Source organism: Balaenoptera acutorostrata, unplaced genomic scaffold (genome assembly GCF_949987535.1).
Source record: "Balaenoptera acutorostrata unplaced genomic scaffold, mBalAcu1.1 scaffold_813, whole genome shotgun sequence".
Taxonomy (NCBI): Eukaryota; Metazoa; Chordata; class Mammalia; order Artiodactyla; family Balaenopteridae; genus Balaenoptera; species Balaenoptera acutorostrata.
In genome coordinates, this window is record NW_026646571.1 from 29,093 (window position 1) to 53,105 (window position 24,013).

At 39.0% G+C, this 24,013-nt stretch overlaps 1 protein-coding gene across 1 annotated transcript in view; it reads left to right on the plus strand.

The window, feature by feature from the left end:
• Positions 1 to 340: 340 nt before the first annotated feature.
• Positions 341 to 24,013, plus strand: part of LOC130706980 (centrosomal protein of 78 kDa-like) — a 36,846-nt gene continuing 13,173 nt past the window's right edge. Inside the window, exon 1 of the mRNA XM_057539629.1 lies at positions 341 to 543. Within this exon, the coding sequence (XP_057395612.1) occupies positions 519 to 543 (25 nt within the window). The 5' untranslated portion in view covers positions 341 to 518. The remainder of the gene's footprint in view (positions 544 to 24,013) is intronic.

The window sequence follows — 24,013 nt, forward strand, 5'->3', positions numbered from 1 at the left end:
GGAGAACAGCGCATCAACCCCAGCGGGAGGCGCGCAGGTCTCGGGATGCGGAAGGCGGGCCGGCGCCGCGCTCCTCTCCGCCCCCGCGAGCGAGACGGTCCCGTGCAGCGGAGGGGCTGACCTCCGCGGGCGGGCCTGGGAGGGGCGCCGCGCCGGTGGTTCAGGGTCGCCCGAGGCTAGGCGCGAGGCGGGCAGTTGCTTAGCGCGAGGCGGAGTGCGAGCCGGGGCCGGAACCGCCGCGGGTGGGGAAGGGCGGGGAGGAGCCTGGGAGCGCGCCGGCCGCCGCAGGGGGAGGGGAGGGGAGGGGCGGGGCGGAGCCGCGGCGCGCGCGCCCGTCGGAGGGGGAGGGACAGAGCAGCCATTGGGCGCGCTCAGGTTGGCCGCTGCGAGCGTGGGGCGAGCGTGGGCCGCGGTGCGGCGGTGCGACTCCTTTCTCGGCCCTTCTCCCCGCCCCAGGCGAGGGCACCGTGTGGCGGCGGCGGGGCCAGCGAGGCCGGAGGAGGCGGCTGTGCCCGGGCATGGTGGTCTGGGGCAACGCGGAAGGTGAGCGACCCCCGGGCCGGAGGCGGGGGTGGGGGCGGGGTGGGACTGGCCTCGCGTCGCCGGGCGGTGGCCCAAGCGCGGGCGGCCTGAGGCGGGGCGGGGGCAGCGCGCCGGCCCGGCCCCCGCGGCCCTTGGTCTCGCGGCCTGTGCGGCCCGCGAGAAAAAAGAAAAAAAGAAAAAAGAACTTAAAAATTGAGAGTTGCATATATAATAAAATGGCATGAAACTATACACAAGCATTGTCCCAAAACCAGTTTGCTGGTTTTGATACTGTAATATAGTTAGGTAAGATGTAACCATTGGAGGAAACTGGATGAAGCATACATAGGACTTCTCTGTACTATTTTTGCAACTTCTTTTTTACCTCTGATTTTTTCAAACTGAAAAAAAAGTCAACAATTTTAGTGCTGTTTTCTTGTAGATGAAATAGTGTCCCGCCATGAAAGCAATGTATTACTGATAAAAACCGAGGGCTACATCTCAAAAACATCATATTGAAAAAAAAAGCAAATAGCATGAAAAGATATAGTATAAAGCTCAGAACATACAACCTAAACAATATATTATTTAGAGATACAGCTATGAGAAAATTAACAAGAAAAGCAAGTGAATGATAAGACACAAACTTGAAGATAATGTTTATCTCAAAGGACTAATGGAGGGTATGTGACCAAGAAAAGGGATTCAGGGTCCTCAAAGGTGATTGTAATGTTCTTTTCCTTAAATTTTTATTAATCACTATTTTATAACAACTCTGAAGTCTTAAAAATGTATAAACCTGATCTTTAGCATTTAATAATCACCTTTATTGAAAAGAGTAAAATTAAGTGAAAGGTGAATAAAATTCAGCAACATTAAACATGTTTGCTAGAGCATATAATTATAAGAGCATCTAAGAGAAGATTGGGTTCTAGTTTAAATTCTGGTCTGACTAATTTGGGGTTAGTAGGTTTGGGTCAGTGGTTTTTGAAGGGCGGTCCCTGGGCCAGCAGCATTAGTACCACTTAGATATTTGTTAGAAACGTAAATTCTCAGAGCTTACCCCAGACCTACGCTCTTGGGGAAGAGCCCAGCACTCTCTATTTTAACACAAACCCTCCAGGAGGTTCTGATGTGCACAGACTTTTGAGAGTCACCAGGAATTTCAACTTTCTCACCCATAAAATGAGAAGATAAAACTAGATGAGTGTTTCCCATAGTGTGGTAGATGTAGTACTGATCATGTGCAAGATGTTTTTAAGTGATAGACACATCACCATTGAAAATTTTATTTATTGTAATGTTTGTTAGACTAGTACAGATAGCTTACCAAACCCATAAGTTCACTGATGTTGTGTCATACATTGCTAAGTTAAAAAGAAAAGAAAGGAAAGGAATCAACTTAATGTAAATATAAATAATAAGGCAAAATAGTAAGGTGTGTATAGCAGAAAGTAACACAGCATTGTAAATCAACTATACTCCAATAAAAATTTAAAAAGTAAGGTGATATGAGAATATCACAAAATTCCTGGGGTTAGTTCTTAGATATTAAAGTTTCGGTAGTCCTGAAGAGGATCAATCTTGAAAATATTTTCCATTCTAAACTTCTGAGACTTCATGTGCTTGCTTTTCTTACAGATCTGCCTCCTTAATTTTGCTTTTTAAAATTCAAGCTAATACGTTAAAAATTTAGTCCACACAGCTTGTGTTGGGAGAGGAATGGCCTGTTAATGTGCTTTTGTATTGGGGGATACTTATCTGAGATTGAAAATTTAACCATAGTTAATGGAAAGTGTGGATAATTCACATGCGAATCATTAAAATTAAATACATTAAGGAGAAATCTATTTTGAAAACATGATTTAATTTTAGAAGCACTTTCTTTCACTACGTGTAGTATTTATAGTGGAATAGGCAGATGGTTTTATGTAAGGAAATGAAATGAGGTTTGTGGACAGTAAGAAACATATTTTAATAATTAGGGATTTAGACTTTGAAAAGTCTATACAAGTTATAAACAGCTACAACCTGACCGGCCCTTTTGTTAAAAAGTAAATTGATTGATTTATTTATTTTTGGCTGCGTTGGGTCTTTGTTGCTGTGTGTGGGCTTTCTCTAGTTGCGGCGAGCGGGGACTACTCTTCCTTGCGGTGCATGGGCTCTAGGCGCGCGGGCTTCAGTAGTTGTGGCACTTGGGCTCAGTAGTTGTGGCTCGTGGGCTTAGTTGCTCCGCAGCACGTGAGATCTTCCTGGACCAGGGCTCGAACCCGTGTCCCCTGCATTGGCAAGTGGATTCTATAGCACTGCGCCACCAGGAAAGCCCATGACTGGCCTTTTTAACTGGCATTTTAAATAGCTTTTTTGCGATGTAGTTCACATACAGTTCACCCACTTAAAGTATACAATTCAGAGGTTGTGTATAGCCAGAGAGTTGTGCAGCCATCACGGTGCACAATTCTAGAACATTTCATTACCCCAGAAAGCAACCCTATATCCATTAGCAATTATTCTCCATTCCCTCTACACTCTCAACCCTAGGCAACCACTTATCTACATCTTATTTCTAGGGATTTGCCTATTCTGGGCATTTCATATAAATAGAATTTATATTTCATATAAACATAATGATATGTAGCCTCTTGTGACTGGCTTCCTTAATATAATATTTTCAAGGTTCATCCGTATTGTAGCATGTATCAGTACTTTATTCCTTCTTATTGCTGAATAATATTCTGTTCTATTGATATGATATGTCACTTGATGGACATTTGGGTTGTTTGCACTTCTTGTCTTTTATGAATAATGTTGCATGTATGAACATTCATGTACAAGGGTCTGTGTGAAAGTATGTTTTAATTTCTGTTTTATAGCTCGGAGTGGGATTTCTGGGTCAGATGATGACTGTGTTTAACATTGTAAGGAACTGACTGGATCTAAAATGCATTCTCATTCAAAGCAAAATTACAAGTTTGCTGAAAACTTAAATACATTTCTGTTCTAATTTATAATAAGGTACCAATTTTGTTTGTCAATGGTTTTATTACAGAATATCTCTCTAAAATGATATTTGGCAAAAATCATCATTAAAATACATGTTTTTGAAAACAGCAGCTTACAAATGGCTGTTCTACATCACAGTTTATCATCATTTATCAAAATTGTCACATCTTCTGTGACATGGTTCTTTCTCTGCATATTTTATCGCTGCCTGTGTCATTTAGCATTTAGGGGAAGAAAATGTCATGGAATCTGCTTCCTGAGCTGATGATTGAATTCAGATTGTTTTGGTTGACTTTTACAAATAAATTACATGTTAAGAAACTGATGGTAGTTTTTTTTCTAAAATTCTCGTTTCAGCAATAATAAAAATCATACTTCTAAAATAAAAACATAACATTTTGTAGTCTAGCTGCATCTGACACTTGATATTTTGCTGTGTTGCCCTATTAATATTTTGAAGTTATAAGGAGAGATACTTTTTTGTGTAATGAGAATTTATGTTCAGTAAATTGTTAATATTTGACCTTGTCTTACTTTCTTCTAATGCTTTCCTAAAGGCTTATGTACTAAATTACCTACCTTTAGATTTCTTTTTAGGAAAGGTGTTCAAGATATTTCTTTTTCATACCTACTTGTGAAATGAGGTTTTTAGCACCTCCTTGTTATGAAGGAATATTTCTGAAAAAAATAAGATAAACAACTAAAGGCAGTGAATAACTGAAGTAATAGAGAAGTGGTAGTATAGAAAAAAGATGCTCCTCAGGGAAGAGAAAGAAAAAATACCAGTTGGACTTGAATGGATAAGATTTATTTAAAGCCTTTCATTGCTGCATGAAGGATAAACAAAAAGAGTAGTAAGGCAGCATGAGGCATTCAGTGTCCTTGTAAAGAAGACAAGCAATATCCTTAATCTCTGAATCTATAACTATATGATTCTACACATAGATCAGCTAAAATCATCCTTTGTTTTATTTCTAGTAGGGATAAGCTGTTGTATGCACAATATTGTAATGGATGTTTGTAGTGAAGACTTGAAGCATTTGGATCATTTGGGAAGTAGACTCAGACACGGTTTAGTGTGTAGAATACTTGTAAGCATGTGCCCTTGGGAACAACATAGTGGGAGGGAGGCAGAGGCGTCAGGATTGGGCAGAAGCTTACGTCAAAGTGTCTCCTTGGCCAGCCTTCCAAGAGAGGTTTGTTGATAGCTTGGATGTGGGGTATGACAGAAAGAGGTGTCAGGATGATTTCAAGGATTTCAGCCTAACTAACTAGAAGGACGAAGTTGTCATCAACTTCATCCTTTGAAAGGAGGTTTGGTGGAGAAGATCTGGAGTTAGGTGGGCCTGTTAAACGTTCGAGATCTGTAAAACATCTATTGGCAGAGGATGAGTTGGTGAGTCCATATGTGAAACTGGAGCCCAGGAAAGAGGTCTGCAGTATATATAAACATGGGGGTGGTCAGCATAGGATAGATGCTAGTTAGACCAGGAGACTAGCTGAGACCACCAAGTGAGCATGTGTAGACTGACTTGAGGATGAGACAGGGCTGAGTCCTGGGACACTTCAGCGCTTAGAAATTGGGGCAAATAGGGGAAACCAGCAGAGGAGACTGGGATGGAGCCCCAGGACCCAGCACACTGCTTAACAGCAGTGGGTAGTAGATGTTTATTTAGTGGATAAATGTCCAAAGGGGAGGGAAAATAACATGGGACAGTGATGAATTTTATTTCTCCAGGTAGAATAAATTAAAAGGTGAAAAATAGGATCAACTGTTATCTATCTCCTCGGTGAATGGGTGGGGAGTGAGTCATGGAAATTAGAATAAAAATAGATGTGTTCTTTTCTATAAAAATAGATGTGTATACATATAAAATAGGAACCGTTCCTTTTAATAAACTGAAGTATTTTTAATGCAGTTACTTTCTTTTAATCTTTATGGTACCTATTGTGCTTGTGTGGCTAATTCTTCGAGCAACTGTATAAAAATGTCCCTTGTGTATAGAGATGAATCCAGTTCTTCAGATTGATTATTTCTATTGTTTGTGAATATGCTTTAAAGTAGCACATTAAGTAGTTGAAACTCATTTGAGAAATTATCCTATATTTGTATCTCTCTTCTTGGTACTAAATGACAGAAGAATTTCATTTATATATTTGCTTCCATATATTTGATAATTTACAGTAGAATTTTCAGTGTTCTTCATGGTTAAAATTGGTACTAAAGGTGATTTGGAAATTGTGTTGAGCATGTATCTTGCTAAACTATAGAAGACAGACATTTTCTTCAAGGATTTTATATTCTAGGTGAAAAAGTTAAAACATTTATGGAAAGGTACATAAACAATTTTCTTGGGAAAATATGCAGTTATGTCATTGAAACTCTGAGTCCTGTCTTCCACTGAGCGGGACATTTATTAAAGAATAGACTGAAAGTAGAAATATCTGTAAGCTTGAATTTTGACAGAATGAAAGAAGAATACAAAAATCAAGCTCACAAACTCAGCTGCCTTGATGTGGATGAAGCTTCTGTGAACAGACAGCTACTGTCCTTGAATAATAGTTCACATATCTTTTAAAGTGAATTAAGCTTTGGTTGTATTGGACCTGACCTGTCGGTGAGAAGGAGATGGCTGAGTCCAGGGAGGCGTGTGAGCTTTCTCAAGACAGACTAGAGTCGCTGGTGACTGAGACAAGTAGTGAAACGTTATTTCAAGGGTTGAAATGTGAATAGGAACCAGTGATTTAACAATGCTCATCTCTAACTTTAAGCCTTTTCTTGAGCCAGAAACCTTGGTTTTTTATGAGAGTTTGAGATTCCCTGAAGATACAACCTAGGTTGGACAGTTACCCAGCTCTATTATATATTTAAGCTCAGGAAAGTTATGTGAACTGTGTTACTGCTTCTTGTTTTTGTGAATTTTTGGTCCAGGCTTTCAGAAAGACCTGAGCTGAACTCTAGGACAAAGCTTGTGGTGACCACCATTGCTGTTTCAAGCCACTGTCCTCTGTGTTTCTTTCTGTCATTCAGGAATTTTGTTGTCATAGCTCCTCTATTACTGACGTGTGTGTGTGTGTGTGTGTGTGTGTGTGTGTGTGTGTGTGTGTAGGGGGTGTCCTTCATTTGTAAATTCTGTAATCTTTGGACCTTGGATGGAGATGGTAAATACAGAAGTCTTAGAATAGAATTGGTCCCAAACTATTTTGAGAGAAAACACAAAGCATATTAAAACTTACCTTTTCAATTAAAGCATAGGGAAACCATTCACAAAAAGGGTGCAGAAGTTGATGCTGTTGTTTATTGTGTTATATGCTGGTTATAGACCTTCATTTTACGGTTATTTCTCTGAAATGCAGTAAAAAAAAAAAACCCAAAAAACAAAAAATCAATGCCTAGCACCATAGCAGCCCCTATGAAATGAGGCATATGCTGTTTCTAAGACTCACAGCATGTTTTTCTGATACTGTGTTTGCCCATAAACATGTTGATGGTAGGTGCTGTCTGAGGCAGGGGCGGTTTTCCTATGGAAATCCTCTCTTGAACATACTGGTTTCTGATTCCCCTTGAGGAAGAATGAAGCTCCTTTTTGCTTCCTTAGCAAATTTGATACTTCAAGTATTAATAACATAGCCAGTGGTTGATATGTATCTTGATGACTTACAGGTCATCATGATGGCTGCTCTGTCATAAGTTGCTGTGGTTTCAGAGCACGTTAGAACTGTACGCAGCGTTTTGAGGTGGGAGGGAGCTGAGGTGTAATGAAAGAGAAATTCCCTGCACAGCAGTGGTGACGCCTTAATGATAAAATCATCTTGCTCGGTCTCAAAATCACTGGGTCTGCCAGCAACAGCATTAGATGTGAAGTCTGACCTGGGCTTCCATTTTGATTTTGCCATTAAAAGCGTTATGACTTTGCCCTCAGCACTTCTGCGAGTCTAGAGGAATGTTAATTACTAAATGAAAACAAATTTATGAGATCCTTTTGATGGAGTAGAGTGTAATATCTGCTGAGTGCCCCAATATACATTCAGCCCTCTAGAGGAGAAGACTTATAAGTGGTAAAGAGTAGGCTGCTTTTGGAGAAGGAAGCGTGAGGTGAGATGGCAAATTTGGGAATACGTTTTCTAAGGAAGGCCTTGGAGGAGGCCATCATTCTGTAAACCTGAACTTGAGATACAGCAGTGTCCGTTTTGGGGATAGGAGGTCTCTGGGGCAGTTATGATTGGGAGTGTGTGAAAATACTGATTCAGAGCCACGAGACCCTGTGACATTGGCTGCATCTAACCCAGGTCTTTCTCATTTAGGGCCCCAGACTAGGGAAGCTACAGTTATCTTCTGAAAGATAGTAAAAAAGATGATCTTGCTGCTCTTAAAGTGAAAGAATCCAAATTTTGGTGAAGAAATGTTTTAGGGACAGGATTGCCCCCATGTTTTTAATATCACTCTTGACTGATTGTTTATTTCGCTGCTTATTTGGGGAAAAGGATATGGAAGTTCAGGTTGGGAAAATTACTTGGAAGAGTTTCTTAAGAATAACCTCATTAGATAGTTTGTGTGTAGATGTGAGAATAAAGTTTTCTTAGAAACAAATGATTTTTTTTATAGTTCAAATATTTTATTTTCCTTAAAGATAGGAGTAGATTTTATAGTTGGAGACTCTTGCTATTATTTAAGCAATAACCAATAAATGTGAGTAAGTAGCAATTATTTAGGAAGAATGATATAATGATGAACTATTGGAAAATATAAAAACTATAGATAGCATTGTGGAATTGGAAGGGACTTATCACCTGATTTTATAGACAGTTTATCTCATTATTCAGCCTCCTCACTGTAAAATGGTAAAAATATTAGTTGATCCAGAGTTATTTTAAGGAATAAAAGAGAATTTATTCATTCAACAATTATTTATTAAGTGCTTACTAGGTGCTGAGGCACATGCAGGTTCAGAGGATGTGTCTGTGTATTAGAAAGAAGAAAATCCTGGCCTTCATGGATTTTACTGACTAAGAGGCAAGAGGCTTTACCCAGTGATGACAAACGTGATGAGGGCTTCCAGTGTGCTCCCTGCAGTGGTGTTTTAGACTGAACACAGTGCCTGATAGTTGTGGTAGAAGAAGACTAGCACCAATGTGTCTTGGATGCAAAGTACACCCATTATCTCATTTAAATCTAACACCAGTTCTATAAACTAGGTCTAGTTTCCCCCCTTTTACAGCTGAGCAATGTTGTGTTCTTTTAGGTCTGTGATCACATCGTGGTTATTAAATAAATTAATGAGTAAACTTGGACCTAAAGTGTGGTCCAAGGTCTTCAGCCAGATAGTGGCAGAGCTGGCACTAGAACTGGTTTTGACTCAAGCTCAGGGCTCCTTTCATTGTACCACATTGCCCCTCAGAGCGTGCATGGGCAAATAATCGTATGTACCATGGTAGATAGGAAGAGTGCACAGTTTCAGAGATCCCATACTTGCCAATATGAAAATCATTTCACACAGTACAAATAATAACAGTGAAATCAGGGCTGCTGGCATCCTCAGTTTTAATTCCCATCGCTAGTTATATTCAGTTATCCAGTGAGATGGACTTTGAGCTGTGGATTTAGTGTATTAAGTAATAGGATCCAACTCGAAGTTTTCTCTGGCAAGCTATTGGCTGTGAAGTAAATTCAAGGCTATTCATCCAAAACGTAAGGTGTCCTGAAGTAGATGTATATGTCATCTTGTCTAATGGGTGGGTTGTGTGAGAGATTTTTTCTTTCCAAATTGAGTCATTGGAGACCATTGCTCCTATTACTGCCTTTGAAGTCCTGCAGCTGGTGAACCTTTGGTAGTTGAGATTTCTTTCTCAAAAACCAAAAACCAAAAACATGTATTATAAGTATTTGTAGTCTAGTTGTGTGTGGGTTACGTGTCTTAATTAGTAAAGTTCTAGTGAATGTCTTGGGATTTTATAAAAACTTCAGTAATAACAACTAAAAATGAACATTTCTGATCCTTTCTCGTGACCCCATAATCAAATCCAAGTCAGTTTCTACTCTCTGCCTGCTATCCTCCAACTCTGAACCATCTTGAAAATACTTGTTTTTTCTAAACATTGTTAGTTTAGGGAGTTACTTGGAGTGAGAGAGTCTCGTTCCTTTGGCTTCCTTTGGGTCAGCAAAGCAGAGGAGTTAGTTTTGGAGGGTTCTCCTTCTATGCATCATCAATTTTAGTCCTTGGCAACGTCTCTAGTCCCAAAGAAATGATGTGGGACTCCCCACGTCTTCCAGAATTTTTAGAAGGCATGTGATGTATTAACAGTACCTGTGTCTCTTCTGTAATTCATTTGGGCTCTGCAAAATGCCAAAGTGTATCTAATAGAGCAGTACAAGACATGTGCCTATTTTCTTAAAAGTCAACCTTAATTTTGTGTCACTCCAGTCTGCCGCTGGTCTACCCAATAATTAGGATTTTAAGGCTTATGAGTAGTTAGGGGCGCTCCTAGTCCAGAAAGGAGATGCAACTGAAAATATGACATATATTGGCACTACCACTGCAGTGCTTTGGGTTTAAATATTCATCAGACAAAACTAAACTCTATGAAACGAATGCCAGGATAGACCAGTCTCATCCTGATTTCCTGTCTGGAGTCTATTGCTATAAAAGGTGTATATGTTTATAATTCCTGCCCCTAATAGTCCCTTGCTTCTGTAGAGCAGTGTTTCTTTCCCAAGCACTTAAATATGTTTGATTTTACCCTTGCACCTGTCTTTTAAGGCAGACACACTCAAGTTGACACACAGTTTTTCTCATGACAAGGACCAGTTGTGATTTATGGCCATTTACAGGATGTCAGTGATGTGGAGAGGGTACATTTTGAGCGAACAAGGCTATATATGTATATCCTTTCACTTGGCAATAAAGAACATGGTAAAAAGCTGTTTTCTTCTCAGGCTAACTTCCTATAATGTTCACCTAATGTGTTACTATGTTCAAGTCACCTTAACAAATATTTCTTGAGTGCCTGCCTCCTGCAAGGTATTCCACTGGCTGAAGTGAAAGTTTCTGTGAGAAGCCTGATGTATAGAATTTGGAAGTAAAAAAATGCAGTGTTAGTGTGGGTCTTTACTGCTTTAGTTGAAAAGAAAGTGTTATGAGGTAACCTGTCTTTTCCTTTATGAATTTGGCTTGTTTAGTAAGAAACATATTAACCAAAGATGAAAGGTAGATTCAGAAACATTTATTCACTTTTAATATGAGTATAAACTTTTATTTTCACCAGAAATTCCGGAACACCTTGATTATAATAAAGTACAACCCTGATTTTGGCGTTTAGGGCCAAGGATAAAAGATTCGTAGACTTACTGAAGAGTAGATTCTGTGAAAGCACAGACTCCTGATAAACGCTGAGTGCGCTGTAGTCCTCTAGATCAGCGGTCCCTAACCTTTTTGGCACCAGGGACCAGTTTCGTGGAAGACAGTTTTTCCACGGACGGGGGGTTGGGGGTATGGTTCAGGTGGTAATGTGAGTGATGGGAAGCGGCAGATGAAGCTTCGCTCGCTCCCCGCCACTCACCTCTTGCTGTGCGGCCAGGTTCCTGGGGGGTTGGGGACCCCTGCTCTACATAACTGTCCTAAAAGTGGAAGAACCAGTCTTTTTGTTGGTGAGGACCCAGTGGCCTCCATCTTTGTAACTACTGTGATATAACCTGTAGTGTGTGATTGATAAATAATTTAATGCTGTTGACAGGGGTATTTGTTGCTTACTTTGTCCATTTGCAAGCAGTTCTTTCTTCCTCATGATACTCCTTGCATTAATAGTTGACCAGAGTTGTCAGGACAAGTCAAGGTCTAATCAGACATTTTCATTTCATTAAGTTGGACTTTCGCCAGAGCCTTTTGGAAGCCAGCATAACACTTGTTCTTGCAGGTCATTGGCCCAGACACAGTCACATGATTACACCTCCATGCGAGAATGTCTGGGAAATGTTGTTTTATAGTCTTGTTTCGGAATAAAAATCAGGCTTCTGACGTTAAGAAAAAGGCTACTGCTGAGCTACCCCAATTCTTTTCCCTACCTCCGATTTCTTCCTGATACTTAGATGGAAGATCTGGCTGTATTCCTTTTCTTGAACTCTGTGTGGCATACTTGGGTACTTCATGTCCTAGTCTTTCAACCTGAGAGGAGGATCCTTCAAGTTTTTGCAGCTTTCAGCTCCATGAGCTCAGTAGGAGTATCCTTGAAGCAAAATAAGAACGGGGTGTTGCATGCTCTTTTTTTTTTTTTTAATTTCCAATTTTAATGATCAATTTTAGTTATCTATGCAAAGTGATTCATGCAGATCATAAAATTCTTAGAGGAAAAGGAACCCTGGGACAGAAGACATGGGTCCACTGAGGGCGGTAGTCGTGGTTTGCAAATAAAAATTGTGACTGCAGCCAGAAGAAGGAACAGTGGGTGCTGAGAAAGGAAATGACAGATAACCATTCCTAGAGGCTTTATTTGGCTTTTTAGAAATAAGTAAACGAAAAGTTCCCTCTAGTTTGCTGCTTTGAGTCTTCCCTTTGAACACATCATCTAGGCAGAGTTGACATAGATGGTTCTTTTAATTTAAAATCTCTGTAGTCTTCAAACAAGGAGGCCCCATGCAGGCAGTCTCATAGATGGTTGTACATGAATTACCCATCTGTCTTCAAAAAAGGGAGTTTCTGATTTCCTTCTAAGAAAAGGCTTTGCAGGATGTGGTGGGAATGAGGTGAGTGAGTCCTTCAACTTCCATGCAGTTGTAGACATTTTGTAGGCAACTTGAACTCTTTGGATCATACTTTAATCCCTGATACCTAAGGATGGCGATCCTAATTTCAGCATCTGGGTGGTATTCATGAAAGACTTCTGGTTGAATAAGTTCGGAAGGATGCTCATATGAATAAACCTTATTATATGCCCCAGTTTCTGGGCAGCCTGCAGTACCGAGTTCGGACCTGGGATTAGGATGCCTTGTGTGGAGCTAGTGCCACTGCAGCTCTTAAGTCTCATCCAAGATGGTTATTTTCCATGTGCTTCTGAGTAGCTGTTTCTTTGGCTTTCTAATAGCATGGATACTCAGCATAATCACAGACTCCTAGATATGGAAGTATCTGAATGATAATGTAGTCTAATTTTGAAAGAAATGAAATGAAAGAGGCCAAGTGACTTGCTTCAAGGTATCTGGTAGAAAAACTGGTGTTAGAACCTTGGTTCCGTGTTCTCAGTCCAGTGCTGTCTTGCAGTGCACTGAATTTCTCAGAGAAAATGAGACTAAATGCGGTGTTTTTCTATGTCCTCCTTTGCTCCTGGTACTTAACAGACCTGGAATCTACTCATGTATGTGTCAGGTTTTAGATCAGCAATAGGCTCACTGATTATGGAAATAATTGGGGAGATGTGGTATGTGTGAAAGTTTCAGGTAAGCGAGGCAAGGGGTTATTGTGGTGGATTGGGAGATGTTTGCCAGTTCAACTCACATTTCTGCAGTGCGTGATGGGACTTGGGGCTCATCTTTCTGTAGCTTATTAACAGATAAGCTGTTTTGCTGCTGGAGCTGCTGAATCTACAATAGCATGAATCAGCAAGAAGGAGGTGTGATTAGTCACGTGGACTTAGGCCTTTCCCATTGCCAAGGCTTGATATATTCACATCTTCCACTTTTTTTTTCCTTCTGGTTTTACTGAGATATAATTGACATACAGAACGGTAAAAGTTTAAGGTATATAGCGTAGTGCTTTGACTTACATACATCATGAAATAATTATCACAGTAAGTTTAGTGACCATTCATCATGTCATATAGGTACAAAATTAAAGTAGAAAAAAAGTGTTTTTTTTCACATCTTCTGTTTTTTCCTCTTTGTAGAGGCTCATCACATGGAATGATAGCATGTTTAGTCTTCTGTGTTACACTTGGTTTAGTCCACGTAATTACATGTAATGTAAAATTACATACAGTGCAAATCACTCAAGAGGCTATCTTTCCTTCCTCCATCTCTGAGACATGGGTGACCACTGGAGGCCACTCTGTTGACATTTCTTGCTCTTGTCGTGGCCCTGTTGCCAATCAGTCTAAAAAAATATTTTTCTGTGAATTTCTTGTGAAGTTATTTACATGAAAAGTTTTCTAAACGTATGTAATTCAAACTTGATTCTTTGTTTAATGCCAGTGTAATTTTTATGGACTAGAAAAACAATTATATGAATTCTAGATTTTCCCGGGAAATCTATAACATGCAGATCTGAAGTTCATATGGGACCTCTGTCTCCTCGTGAGCCCTAGGTAAGGTACAGTGAGGATGGAGAGGTGGATAAAGGAAGGAGTGAGTGATGCTTCATTGAGGAAGGTGAGCAAGGTGGCCAGATAGGTTTGTTTCATGACAAAGAGTGTGATTTAAGCACTTACTTTCTTTTGAAAACATCTCTTTTCACCATCTCCCTATCCTGATATCACAGGAGGAAGGAAAAAACCAAACAAACCTGTTGCCTCATTTCCTAAAGCAGTGATTCTCAAACTTTAATGAACATGCAAATCAACTTGCATTTTACAAGACTGCCGACTATGATTTAATAGTGGTGGGGCAGTGGTTCTCAAAGTGTGTTCCTCAGAGCAGCAGCTCTGGTTCCGCCAGCCGTGTTAGAACTATAAATTCATGGACCTCGCCTGACCTGCTGAATTAAAATCTCAGAGGATCGGCCTCAGAAACTGTTTTTACACATTCACCAGGTGATTGTTGTGTACCTTGAACATTTGAGAATCACTGCCATTGAAGCTATTCTCTTGGGATTTTCCGAGGCCTCTGGTATTTGCTACTCTGTGATTGGGCCTTGGTATTATTCCCTTGATATTTAGCAATTGAAACTTTTGGGCAGAGATGTTACTTGAGGCTCCTGACTGGATGTTAGTGTCCAGCAAGTTAACTGGCTCTATTAAAGTATGTTTCTTAGTCCTTCACCACTCTCTCTGTTATAACCCTGATACTTTGTAAAGCAAAGATGCCATTTCATGGAATCATGAACATCAGTACCATGGCTAGACACCATACATAACATGGAGATTGGGTAATACCTTAAAAGGTAGACTGAAAAAGAAACCGACGAAATAAAACACCCCAGAAGAAAATGCTCTTGTAGATTTTCAGGGGTTTTACATGTTAATATCAACTGAGTCCCAATTCACAGATAGTTTCAATCATATTAATAGCCAGTGGGCGTTGTTACCTAGGTTCTATGCCTGCTTGGTTCAGATGAGTGCAAACATGCTTAGCAGTGCCTTTACCAGTGTTGCCATTACTGGTGAAGGAAGACTATTTTATAATAGGGATTGGATTCTCTCAGAAGTCAGTTTTCTTAAGGTATTTGCAAAGGATGAATGTTACCTCCTACAGTGTTTCAAGAGCTCTAACTTTAATTTTCTGAAAGTTTTATTGATTTCCTCCAAAGGCTATAGCTGGAGAAATACGCACTGTATGTTATTATTTGTCAGATTGTTTACAGGGTCTCCAATATAGGTGGGCTGAGGCTGTGTTTGTGCTTTTCCTCTGGGAGGTTTTTCATCTTAGAGAAAGGATCCATGTGTTTTGTGAATCTCTATAAAGCAATGAGAGGAGTTCAAAATGTATTAGAGTATTCGACAAGTGCTCCAAAGAGGGATATTTGGGCACAAGGTCTAGATGCTAATGTATTATGTTCTTTGAAAACAGCTTAAATATAAGTACATTATAAGAACCCTAGTTAAGATTTAAGGGTAATGCTGTAAGATCTCTCATAAAGGATTCACAAAAAGTGCTGCAATTTTGTAACCTTTCCAGAAGCAATACAGTGTATATTCACCCCTCATTTGCAACTTGAAGAAATTTACCCAGTTTATGCGGAAAATTGAAAAGAAGCAGATGCTTATTCCTAAGCTAGAGTTTTGAAGGCCAACAATTAAAATAAACATGTCTCTGCCAAAACTTGAACTATATTAAAAAATTTAGCATATAAATTAAAGCTTACTTAAAACTAAATTTATCAAGGAAATACATTTGTTTTGCATTACTGGTTTCAATTATTGTGAAAAGGCTTCCATTTCTATGGAACACTGAAGATTTTTTAAAGTTTCCAACAATTTATTAGACAATTGCACCACTGAAAATGAGTTATGAGTGTCTGGCTTAAATGTATGAACTATTAGCACATCGTTGATGAGCTTAGAGAGAGATGTTAAAGCAGCCATTATCCTCCTGCAGGTTCATGTTCCTATTCCCAGGGGACTGTAAGAAACTGGTTTGTAGACTGAAAACAGATAAAGCTATGGGCTGAGGATATACGTAGCATCTCTTCTCTCCTATTCGTTTGTTCTTTCTCTTGGGAATCTGAATTTTTGGACATTGCTGATGAATAGCTGTCAGGCTTGGGTACTCTTAGTTTATTGCCATAGAAGAAGAGAGAGATTACTTCCTTGTTTGCAGTACCTGTCTGCTCTAGTCCTGTCTGTACAGTGTTTCCTAATTAATATTTCCTAAACACCTACCTCATAACTTTTTTTCGTTTACTAAATATTAGTTCTTATTTTCCCAGCTTTCTTGAGGTATAATTGACAAATAAAATTGTATATATTTAAAGTGTACAAACTGATTTGATACACCTAGACATTGGGAAATACTGGTCCTGATCAAGTTAATTAACATTTTCATCACCTCACATAGTTCCCCTCTACCCCCATACCCTTGTTTTTGTTTTTGTTTTTTTTGGTGGTGAGAATGCTTAAAGTCTGTTTCAGCAAATTTCAAGTATACAAGACAGTATTATTAACTACTGTAACCATGTTGTACATTGGATCCTCAGAACTTATTCATATTCTTCTTAAAAGTGAAAGTTTGTACGTTTGACCAACGTTTTCCTGTTTCCCTCATCTCCCAGACCCTGGCAAGGACCCTTCTATTCTGTTTCTATTAGTTCAATTTTTTTTTTCTTTTTAAGATTGCACATATAAGTGATACCACGTAGCATTTGTCTTTCTCAGTCTGACTTTTTCCATTTAACATAATGCCCTCCGAGTTCATTCATGTTGTCACAAATGACAGGATTTCCTTCTTTTTTTATAGCTAAATAATATTCCATTGAATATATATACCACATATTCTTTCTTCGTTCATTGATGGACACAGGTTTCCTTCTCTTGGCTATTGTCAATAATGCTGCAATGAACATGGGAATGCAGATATCTCTTTGGGATACTGATTTCATTTCCTTTGGATATGTATCCAGAAGTGGGATTGCCGGATCATTCGGTAGTTCTATGTTTAACTTTTTGAGTAACCGCCATACTGTTTTCCATAGTGACTGCACCAATTCACATTCTCACCAACAGTGTACAAGGGTTCCCTTTATTCATATCCTCACCAAGATTTGTTATCTCTTGTCTTTTTTCATAATAAACATTATAATAGGTAGTGAGGTCATATCTCATTGTGGTTTTGATTTGCATTTCCCTGATGATTAGTGATGTTGAGCACCTTTTCATATATCCGTTGGTCATTTGTATGTCTTCTTTGGGGAACTGTCTATTCAGGTCCTCTGCCCACTGTTTAATTGGATTTTTTTTTAAATTTTGCTATTGAGGCATATGAGTTCTTTGCATGCTTTGGATATTAATCCCTCATCTGATAGGTAGTTTGCAAATGTTTTCTCACATTCTATAGGTTGCCTTTTCCTTTTGTTGGTTGTTTCCTTTGCTGTGCAGAAACTTTTTAGTTTGATGTAGTTCTACTTGTTTATTTTTGCTTTTATTGCCTGTGCTTTTGGTGTCAAATCCAGAAAGATATGGCGAAGACCTATGTCAAATAGCTTACCACCTATGTTTTCTTCTAGAAGTTTTATGGTTTCAGGTCTTACATTTAAGTCCTTAATCCATTTCAAGTTAAGTTTTGTCTATGGTATTCTTTCGCATGTGGGTATCAATTTTCCTAACACCAGTTATTGAATAGACTATCCTTTCCCCATTTTGTGTTTTGGGCACCATTGTCAAAGGTTAGTTGACTGCATATGCATCCCACATAACTATTTTCCTGAAAACTTTCATTTACTCCTGTTTGCTGTGCTAGGATTCATGGCCCTCAGTTTACTGTTCTATTTTCATTGATCCCTAATCATCACTCTGCTTCAGTCAGTCCAGTGATTTTCCTTCTTCCACCTCATCTCAGGTTCATGCAAAGTAGCTTCTTGGGCAAAGTTGCCTTTTCTTTCTAAACAGGTCCAGTCAGATCATCACATATGACTGCTTGTACATATAGAGGAAGGCAGACTATCAGGAGAAAACTATTTTAGGATTCTATGTTATAAACATTTTAACTAAAAAACTTTTAAATTTAACGAGTTCATGCTTCTTAAAACGAAAATGCTGAACACAATTTAATCCTTTCCAGGTAAATTAGAGTGACATTATACACAGTAAAAATAAGTTGCATTGTAGTGATTTCTACTAGACAGGTAAGGTATTAAGGACTAGTTGTCTGATCCTACATTGAATAATACGTCTTGCAGCTGATATTTGTTTTTATAATGAATGCACACGTGTGTTGGTTTAAATTGCTGTGTTGAGATTAATGTTCTCAGAAATTATTTCTACATTACCAGGAAGTGGTACGTTTGTAGCCTCTCCTGTACCATCTTGAGATTAAAAAAAAAGATAAGAACTTTCTTTTATTTCCATTACTTAAGTTTATTTAAACTTGTGTTTAAAAAACAAAATATCTTCTCAAATCCCCAGTCATATTTCCATGCTGCTTGGTTCTAAGAGTCCTGGAAACAAAGAACAGTATCAGTCCAGGACCTTTGCAGGAAATGTCCTCAAGATCACTAGTGCATCTTAGGATGTTAGCCCAAGGGCCAACTGGGATATCAGGCCACATTGAAGAGATACTTTAATTTGTAAGATTTGTTGTGACCGTCAGACAACATATGTCTTTTGACTCCATTAAGGAATGTGTGAAGGCACAGCACTACTAATGCTACATTAGCTATCTGTCTTTAACTTTCAAAAATAATTTGAAAGCATTTTTAATGCCATTTTTCAGACGGCGAAAAGAAGTGCAAAGAAGTTAACTTGGCCAAATATAAGTGAAGGAGACGTGATTTTAGCTCGAGAACAAATGCTTTGTCTCATTACTGTACTGCTTCACTATAACAATCAAGATGTGGAGATTTCTAAAATTTTCACCATGAATGTTAAGAAAACACTAGATTGCATGATGTGTTACAGAAACCCCCACTAAAATCCACTGAAGTAAGAAGTTGTGAATTCTCTCTGTACTTTGATAAATTCCCCTTGGGAGCACACCGGTTTGGAATCAAGAACGCTTGGTTCTAGTCCTAACATCTCCATTCTGTGGGTCTCAGTTTTTAATATTAAAACTCTCCAAGGTCCCTTCTTAGTGCAGTGATACATGCCTATGGAATTGGGGCTTTTTGCATGCTTTATGAAGTATTTTAGAGCCAGCTGGCCTGGCACTTTACACTGGAGGAAAAAGTAGCCATTAAGGTCTTAAATTTGTCCCGTGTAGTAAAGACTGAAGGTGAAGATGAGAAGTTTTGTTTTCTTAGGTTTTGTTGAAGCAGGCTGCTACTGACTGCTGCCCTGGGATGCTTGGGATTCGTCATAGGGCCGGAGGCTGTGCCTGCGGTCTGGCAGTGGGCCATCCTGGCGAAGCACAGCACAGGGGCTGGTGTGCGCTGCCACGTGAAGTATTAGATAACTGCCCAGAAGAGCTGCCATACATGCAGAGGAGGGGGTATTCAGGGCTGCCCATGGTAGTCATAAAATGATAGATATGAATCTAATCTTAGAAAAGCGAGTTGAACTCCCTCACTTTTAGTTGGGGCTCAAGGAAGTGAGGAAAGTTGTGCAAGTTTGTACCTTTAGTGTGAAAGTTGAGGATGGAATTCGGGTCTCCTGACTACTTATCTAACTCACCACTTACACTCATTTATGCTAAATACCATGCCTCCTTTTGCTCCCACAGGAATATGGTCACTTGGTGAATTTATGTTCATTTATTTCATGTACAACCTGAAATGCCTCTTCTTGCTTATCAAATCAACATAAAGCACTTGAAAATTGGATTCAAGCTTAGACAACAGACACAGTGACGTATTAAGATCATTTTATGCCGTATCATGATGATTTTTAGGGAGTTAATTAATTTCCGCTCAAGGAAGCATAAACGGCAACTACATGCAGGTAAAAGACAATAGACAAAAAGGTAGCAGTAAATGGTTGCCCTTTGGGTTCCACAGGGCTTGTGTTAGATAAGGTCTTACTTTGCATAGTTATGATGCGGTAAAGAAGTATACTCCCCACTAGTAAATATTTCAGAGATGCTAAATTGGGAAACTGGCAAATTGCAGGTATGAATGGATGAGTACAATGTGCTCAATGAATAAGGAATCAAAAGGAATCGGAAGGAATCGAAAGAACGTAGGCACCTTAAATGTCTTCAGGTACAAAGAAATCACCACAAACGAGACCATGATGGAGGATAGGTACTGGCTTGTCAATAGATTTGGGTTTGCAGTTTGGAAACCACTCTGTAAACTCCACAAAAACTAATAATTGTGCTAATAACCTTGGTGTTGATAATCATAATCTGGGTATTCAGATTTACTGGCATGACATTATGCAAATCAGTTAACCTTTCTGAAAATCTAATTCCTCATCTGTGAAGGAGTTGGATTAGAATATATTTCCTGGCTTAAATAACCACTGTTGGACAAAGAATCTTATAATTAGTATCTGCAGCTCTTCAGGAGGAAAAAAAATAACGATAATTGATAACTTCAATGAGTAACTTTATTTCTTTGAGTTATGGGATAGTCATGCTTTTTTCAGTCGTCATAGATACTCCCCATCGCTTAAGATTATAAATATATGAGGCTTGAACACACAAAGGAAACTTAGAGATAGTCCACCCCTACTCGAAATTTTATTCTTAAGGGTGGAGAGGCCTTGAATTACAAAGTGACTTGTCTAACTGGTTAATGGTGAAGCCCAAAGGACTAACAAGGCTTCCCAGTTCTCCACACACAGGGCTCTTTTCTCCTATAGGAAAAGGGGTAAATAGGTTTTCTTTCTCATGCCAATTCAGGTTGATTAGTAAGGCCTGGCTGTTGAGAAAGACTGTGGAACTGAGAGCCAGGTACTATAGAAAAGACTAATGTTATTGATTAGGACTGTTTGCTAGATAAACAGAACAGGGAAGTCACCTATATGTTTGCCACCTCCTCTCAAAGCTATGGTTTACACATGTTCCTTGAGGTTAAACTTTGAATATTTCTTCTGCCTTGCTTTTTAACAACCATCACTCACAGTATTAATTAATGTTGTCTAAGGTATTTCACTCTAAGAGACGGCCTATGTCTCAGTGGACCAAACTTGGATTTGGTCATTAGGAAATACGTCATTCTCAGTGCTTGGATCCTCATTGGGTTTTCTTGAGCTGTTTTTCATTTCTGACGCTGCTAAATGTTTTAGACTTCTCCATTAGCATCATGTGGCCTGTCTGACTAGGATTTCAAGCTGCCAGGGCAGGACCACAGCTCTGAGTACAGGCTGGCTGTAGTTTTGTCCCTCATGATAAGACCATGGAATACAGTAGGAGAGGAGCGGCAGATACCTTGTCCTTTGTGGTTCCGACAACTTAAGTGCAATTCTTGGCAGCCTAGCTTTAGACTCTGATATGGGCCTTTTCTCGTATGATGTTGCAGGAAGCTTTCTCTTGCTGCTGACATGTTCTGGCTCCTTGGTTTACTCAGAGGAGTGGTGAAGGAGACATACCTCAAGCCAGGAGCCGCTCTGTTGGCCCTTATGCTCTACTTTCTATAACTTTGCAGGATTTTGGAAGAAAATGAGAATATACTCTGGAACTGGAGATACATATACCCACACATAGATTCATATATATATATATATATATATATATATTTTCACTTCTTCAGGTCTTTGTCCTCATTCCTATCATCTGGAATTGTTTTGAAAGAAAAACGCATATTACCCTCATAAGGAACTAGAGTTTAACTTCGGAAACTTATAACACATTTATAAAAGACACAAAGTGTTCTCTCTTTTTAGAACTGTTCAAGTGCAAGTCAGATTTGAGTTCAAATGGAATGAAATGCCTGTTTATTTCTGGAAGCAAGTTTAGTTATTTTCTAGTCCAGATTCTTTGTTTTACAGATGAAAAAATGGAAATCCAGGGTCTAGGAGGGTTAAGTGATATGCTCGGTGGTACATTTCAGAAGAAACAGAATAGGAAAAAGAATCCAGAACTTGCCAATTTTGGGTCTCACGCATTTTATCTCACACCGCACTACTGCCTCTGGGTTTAGAATTACAACAGTTTGGTTTCCTCTTAAACTGATGACTTAGGTTTTTGTTAAGGTTTGATTTACAGTCTAGTAAAAATTTAATACTTATGTTCATTTTGGGTTTTAGCAAGTCAATACTATTCTAGAGTTTTATTTTTATTTTCTTTAAGCCTGTAATGGGCATTGAGGTCTCCCTGTGGTCTCTGGACTTCTCTCTCGGCTTTGAAGATTCTGCTGTTCCCTAATCCATCTCAACTTATGCATATTCTCAACCACAGGGGAGTCTGGAACATGCCAGACATTATGGTGAGGCTGTTACAACGCTCACCCCGGTCTAAAACCTAAGCCACAGGAGACACAGACTTCTGGTTCCGCAGAAAGCAGGTGTTACAGGTAAGGAAGGGAGCATAATGTACAACAGCCAGATTTTAAACAGCTCTGCTCAGATTTCATATTCCCACACTCCCTCTAATTTACAGGCTTCTGTTCACAGGTAGTTTGAAAACCTGTCTGTACCAAATTTAAATATTCAGTGACTTGCCTATAACTAATCATACTTGAAATTAAAAAAGCATGTGTGAACAAGCAATAGCACTAACTAGTACTCACAGGGGAATAGTCCAGCTATATTACAATGAGACTTTTGGCAGTAAAAGCACTCAAGTACTGTTTCTTAAAATGTAAGGATTAGGTGTTCTTGAGGTAGAAAAGAAAAATCTATTCTTTGCAGATGGAGGGGACAAATGAAATGGATTCACTAGCAGAGTCACTTTTATGGAAATTTGGATCTGTACTGTGAAATTTTAGTGTTTAAACAAGATCAGAGGCCTTGTAGGATGATTTTTTAACATGCTGGATTAGAAACACCAGACAGAATTGATTCCCAGTAAAATGGAAAACGTCTTGAATTAAAAAGGGGCCTCAAAAAAAAAAAAAAAAGGAGCCTCACTTGGTAACACTTAATTTTCTAACATGAGTGCTCCAAACTCTTAATAACTATTTTAAAACACTTGATAATTTCATGTAAGATAAATTTTACGTAAGAATAAAAATGGACAGCGTATATGAATTTGGTGAGACTGAGCATACAATGTGGATTTGCCTTGGAAAACTTGGGCAGTTTTTGAGATTATTGAAGTTGAGCGTCTGTTGCAAGATATCTAAGTGAACTCTCCCAAAGCATTTCCTGGAAGCATTTGCCCAACAAGTAATCTTCAAACAAACGAACAAACATACATACCCACCATTCCTCTATTCCGTGTAATATAATCCATGGACCAACAAGAATAAGCTTATTTTCTACTTGTACAATTTTTGGGTGGTGCTGCTTATCCTAACCTTCTCACCATCTGTCAAGACATAACTTTCATTACTCTCCAGCATCACTTTTAACAGCATCATCTTTCTTTTCGTCCTTTCTCCTTCCCTCCCTCCCTCCTCCTCTCCCCCTTTGCTTTTCTTCCCTGCCTCCTTTTTCTTTCTTTAAAAGGAATCTCTTTTGACCTGTGTTTTCCTCAAGGGTTCAATTGTTTTTATATTTCTCTCCCTCATAATACAGTCTTTGGGGATTTAAAAATACGACAGAAATAGAATCTTCTGTGATTTCTCAGCAGAAGGGAAGGTATGGTTTGTATTACTTTCTCTCATAGGATTCTTTATGGGGTAAATATTTCCAGATGCCCCAAATCTCTTTGTTACGTTTACTATAAGAACCAACAACTCTTCCTTTTTCTGTACGGTGACATGATTGTGTCCTGGGATGGCTCCCACTCGTATCGCTATGAAAACAGAAGTTTCATAAACCAGAGATGAGTTACTTCAACTCAGTTTAATTCAATAAACAGTTATTGAACATTTACTGTGTCCAGGATACCATTGGCCATGGTGAATGATACATGATCCCTCCTATCAAGAAATTTGCAATCTAGTATGGGAGAAACTATGCAAATAAATGTCCAACCATAAGATGACTGCTACGGTATAGTAACAAGCAAAGATTTAGGAACTCAGTAGGTAAGCAAAATAAGTAGAATAGTAAAGATGAGGCTCTTTTGTTTGTCAGTATTTTACTTTAGCTCTGTATAGTTTTGAGATATGAAATGGTGTCATTTTACTTTACAGTTCTTGTTACTTTA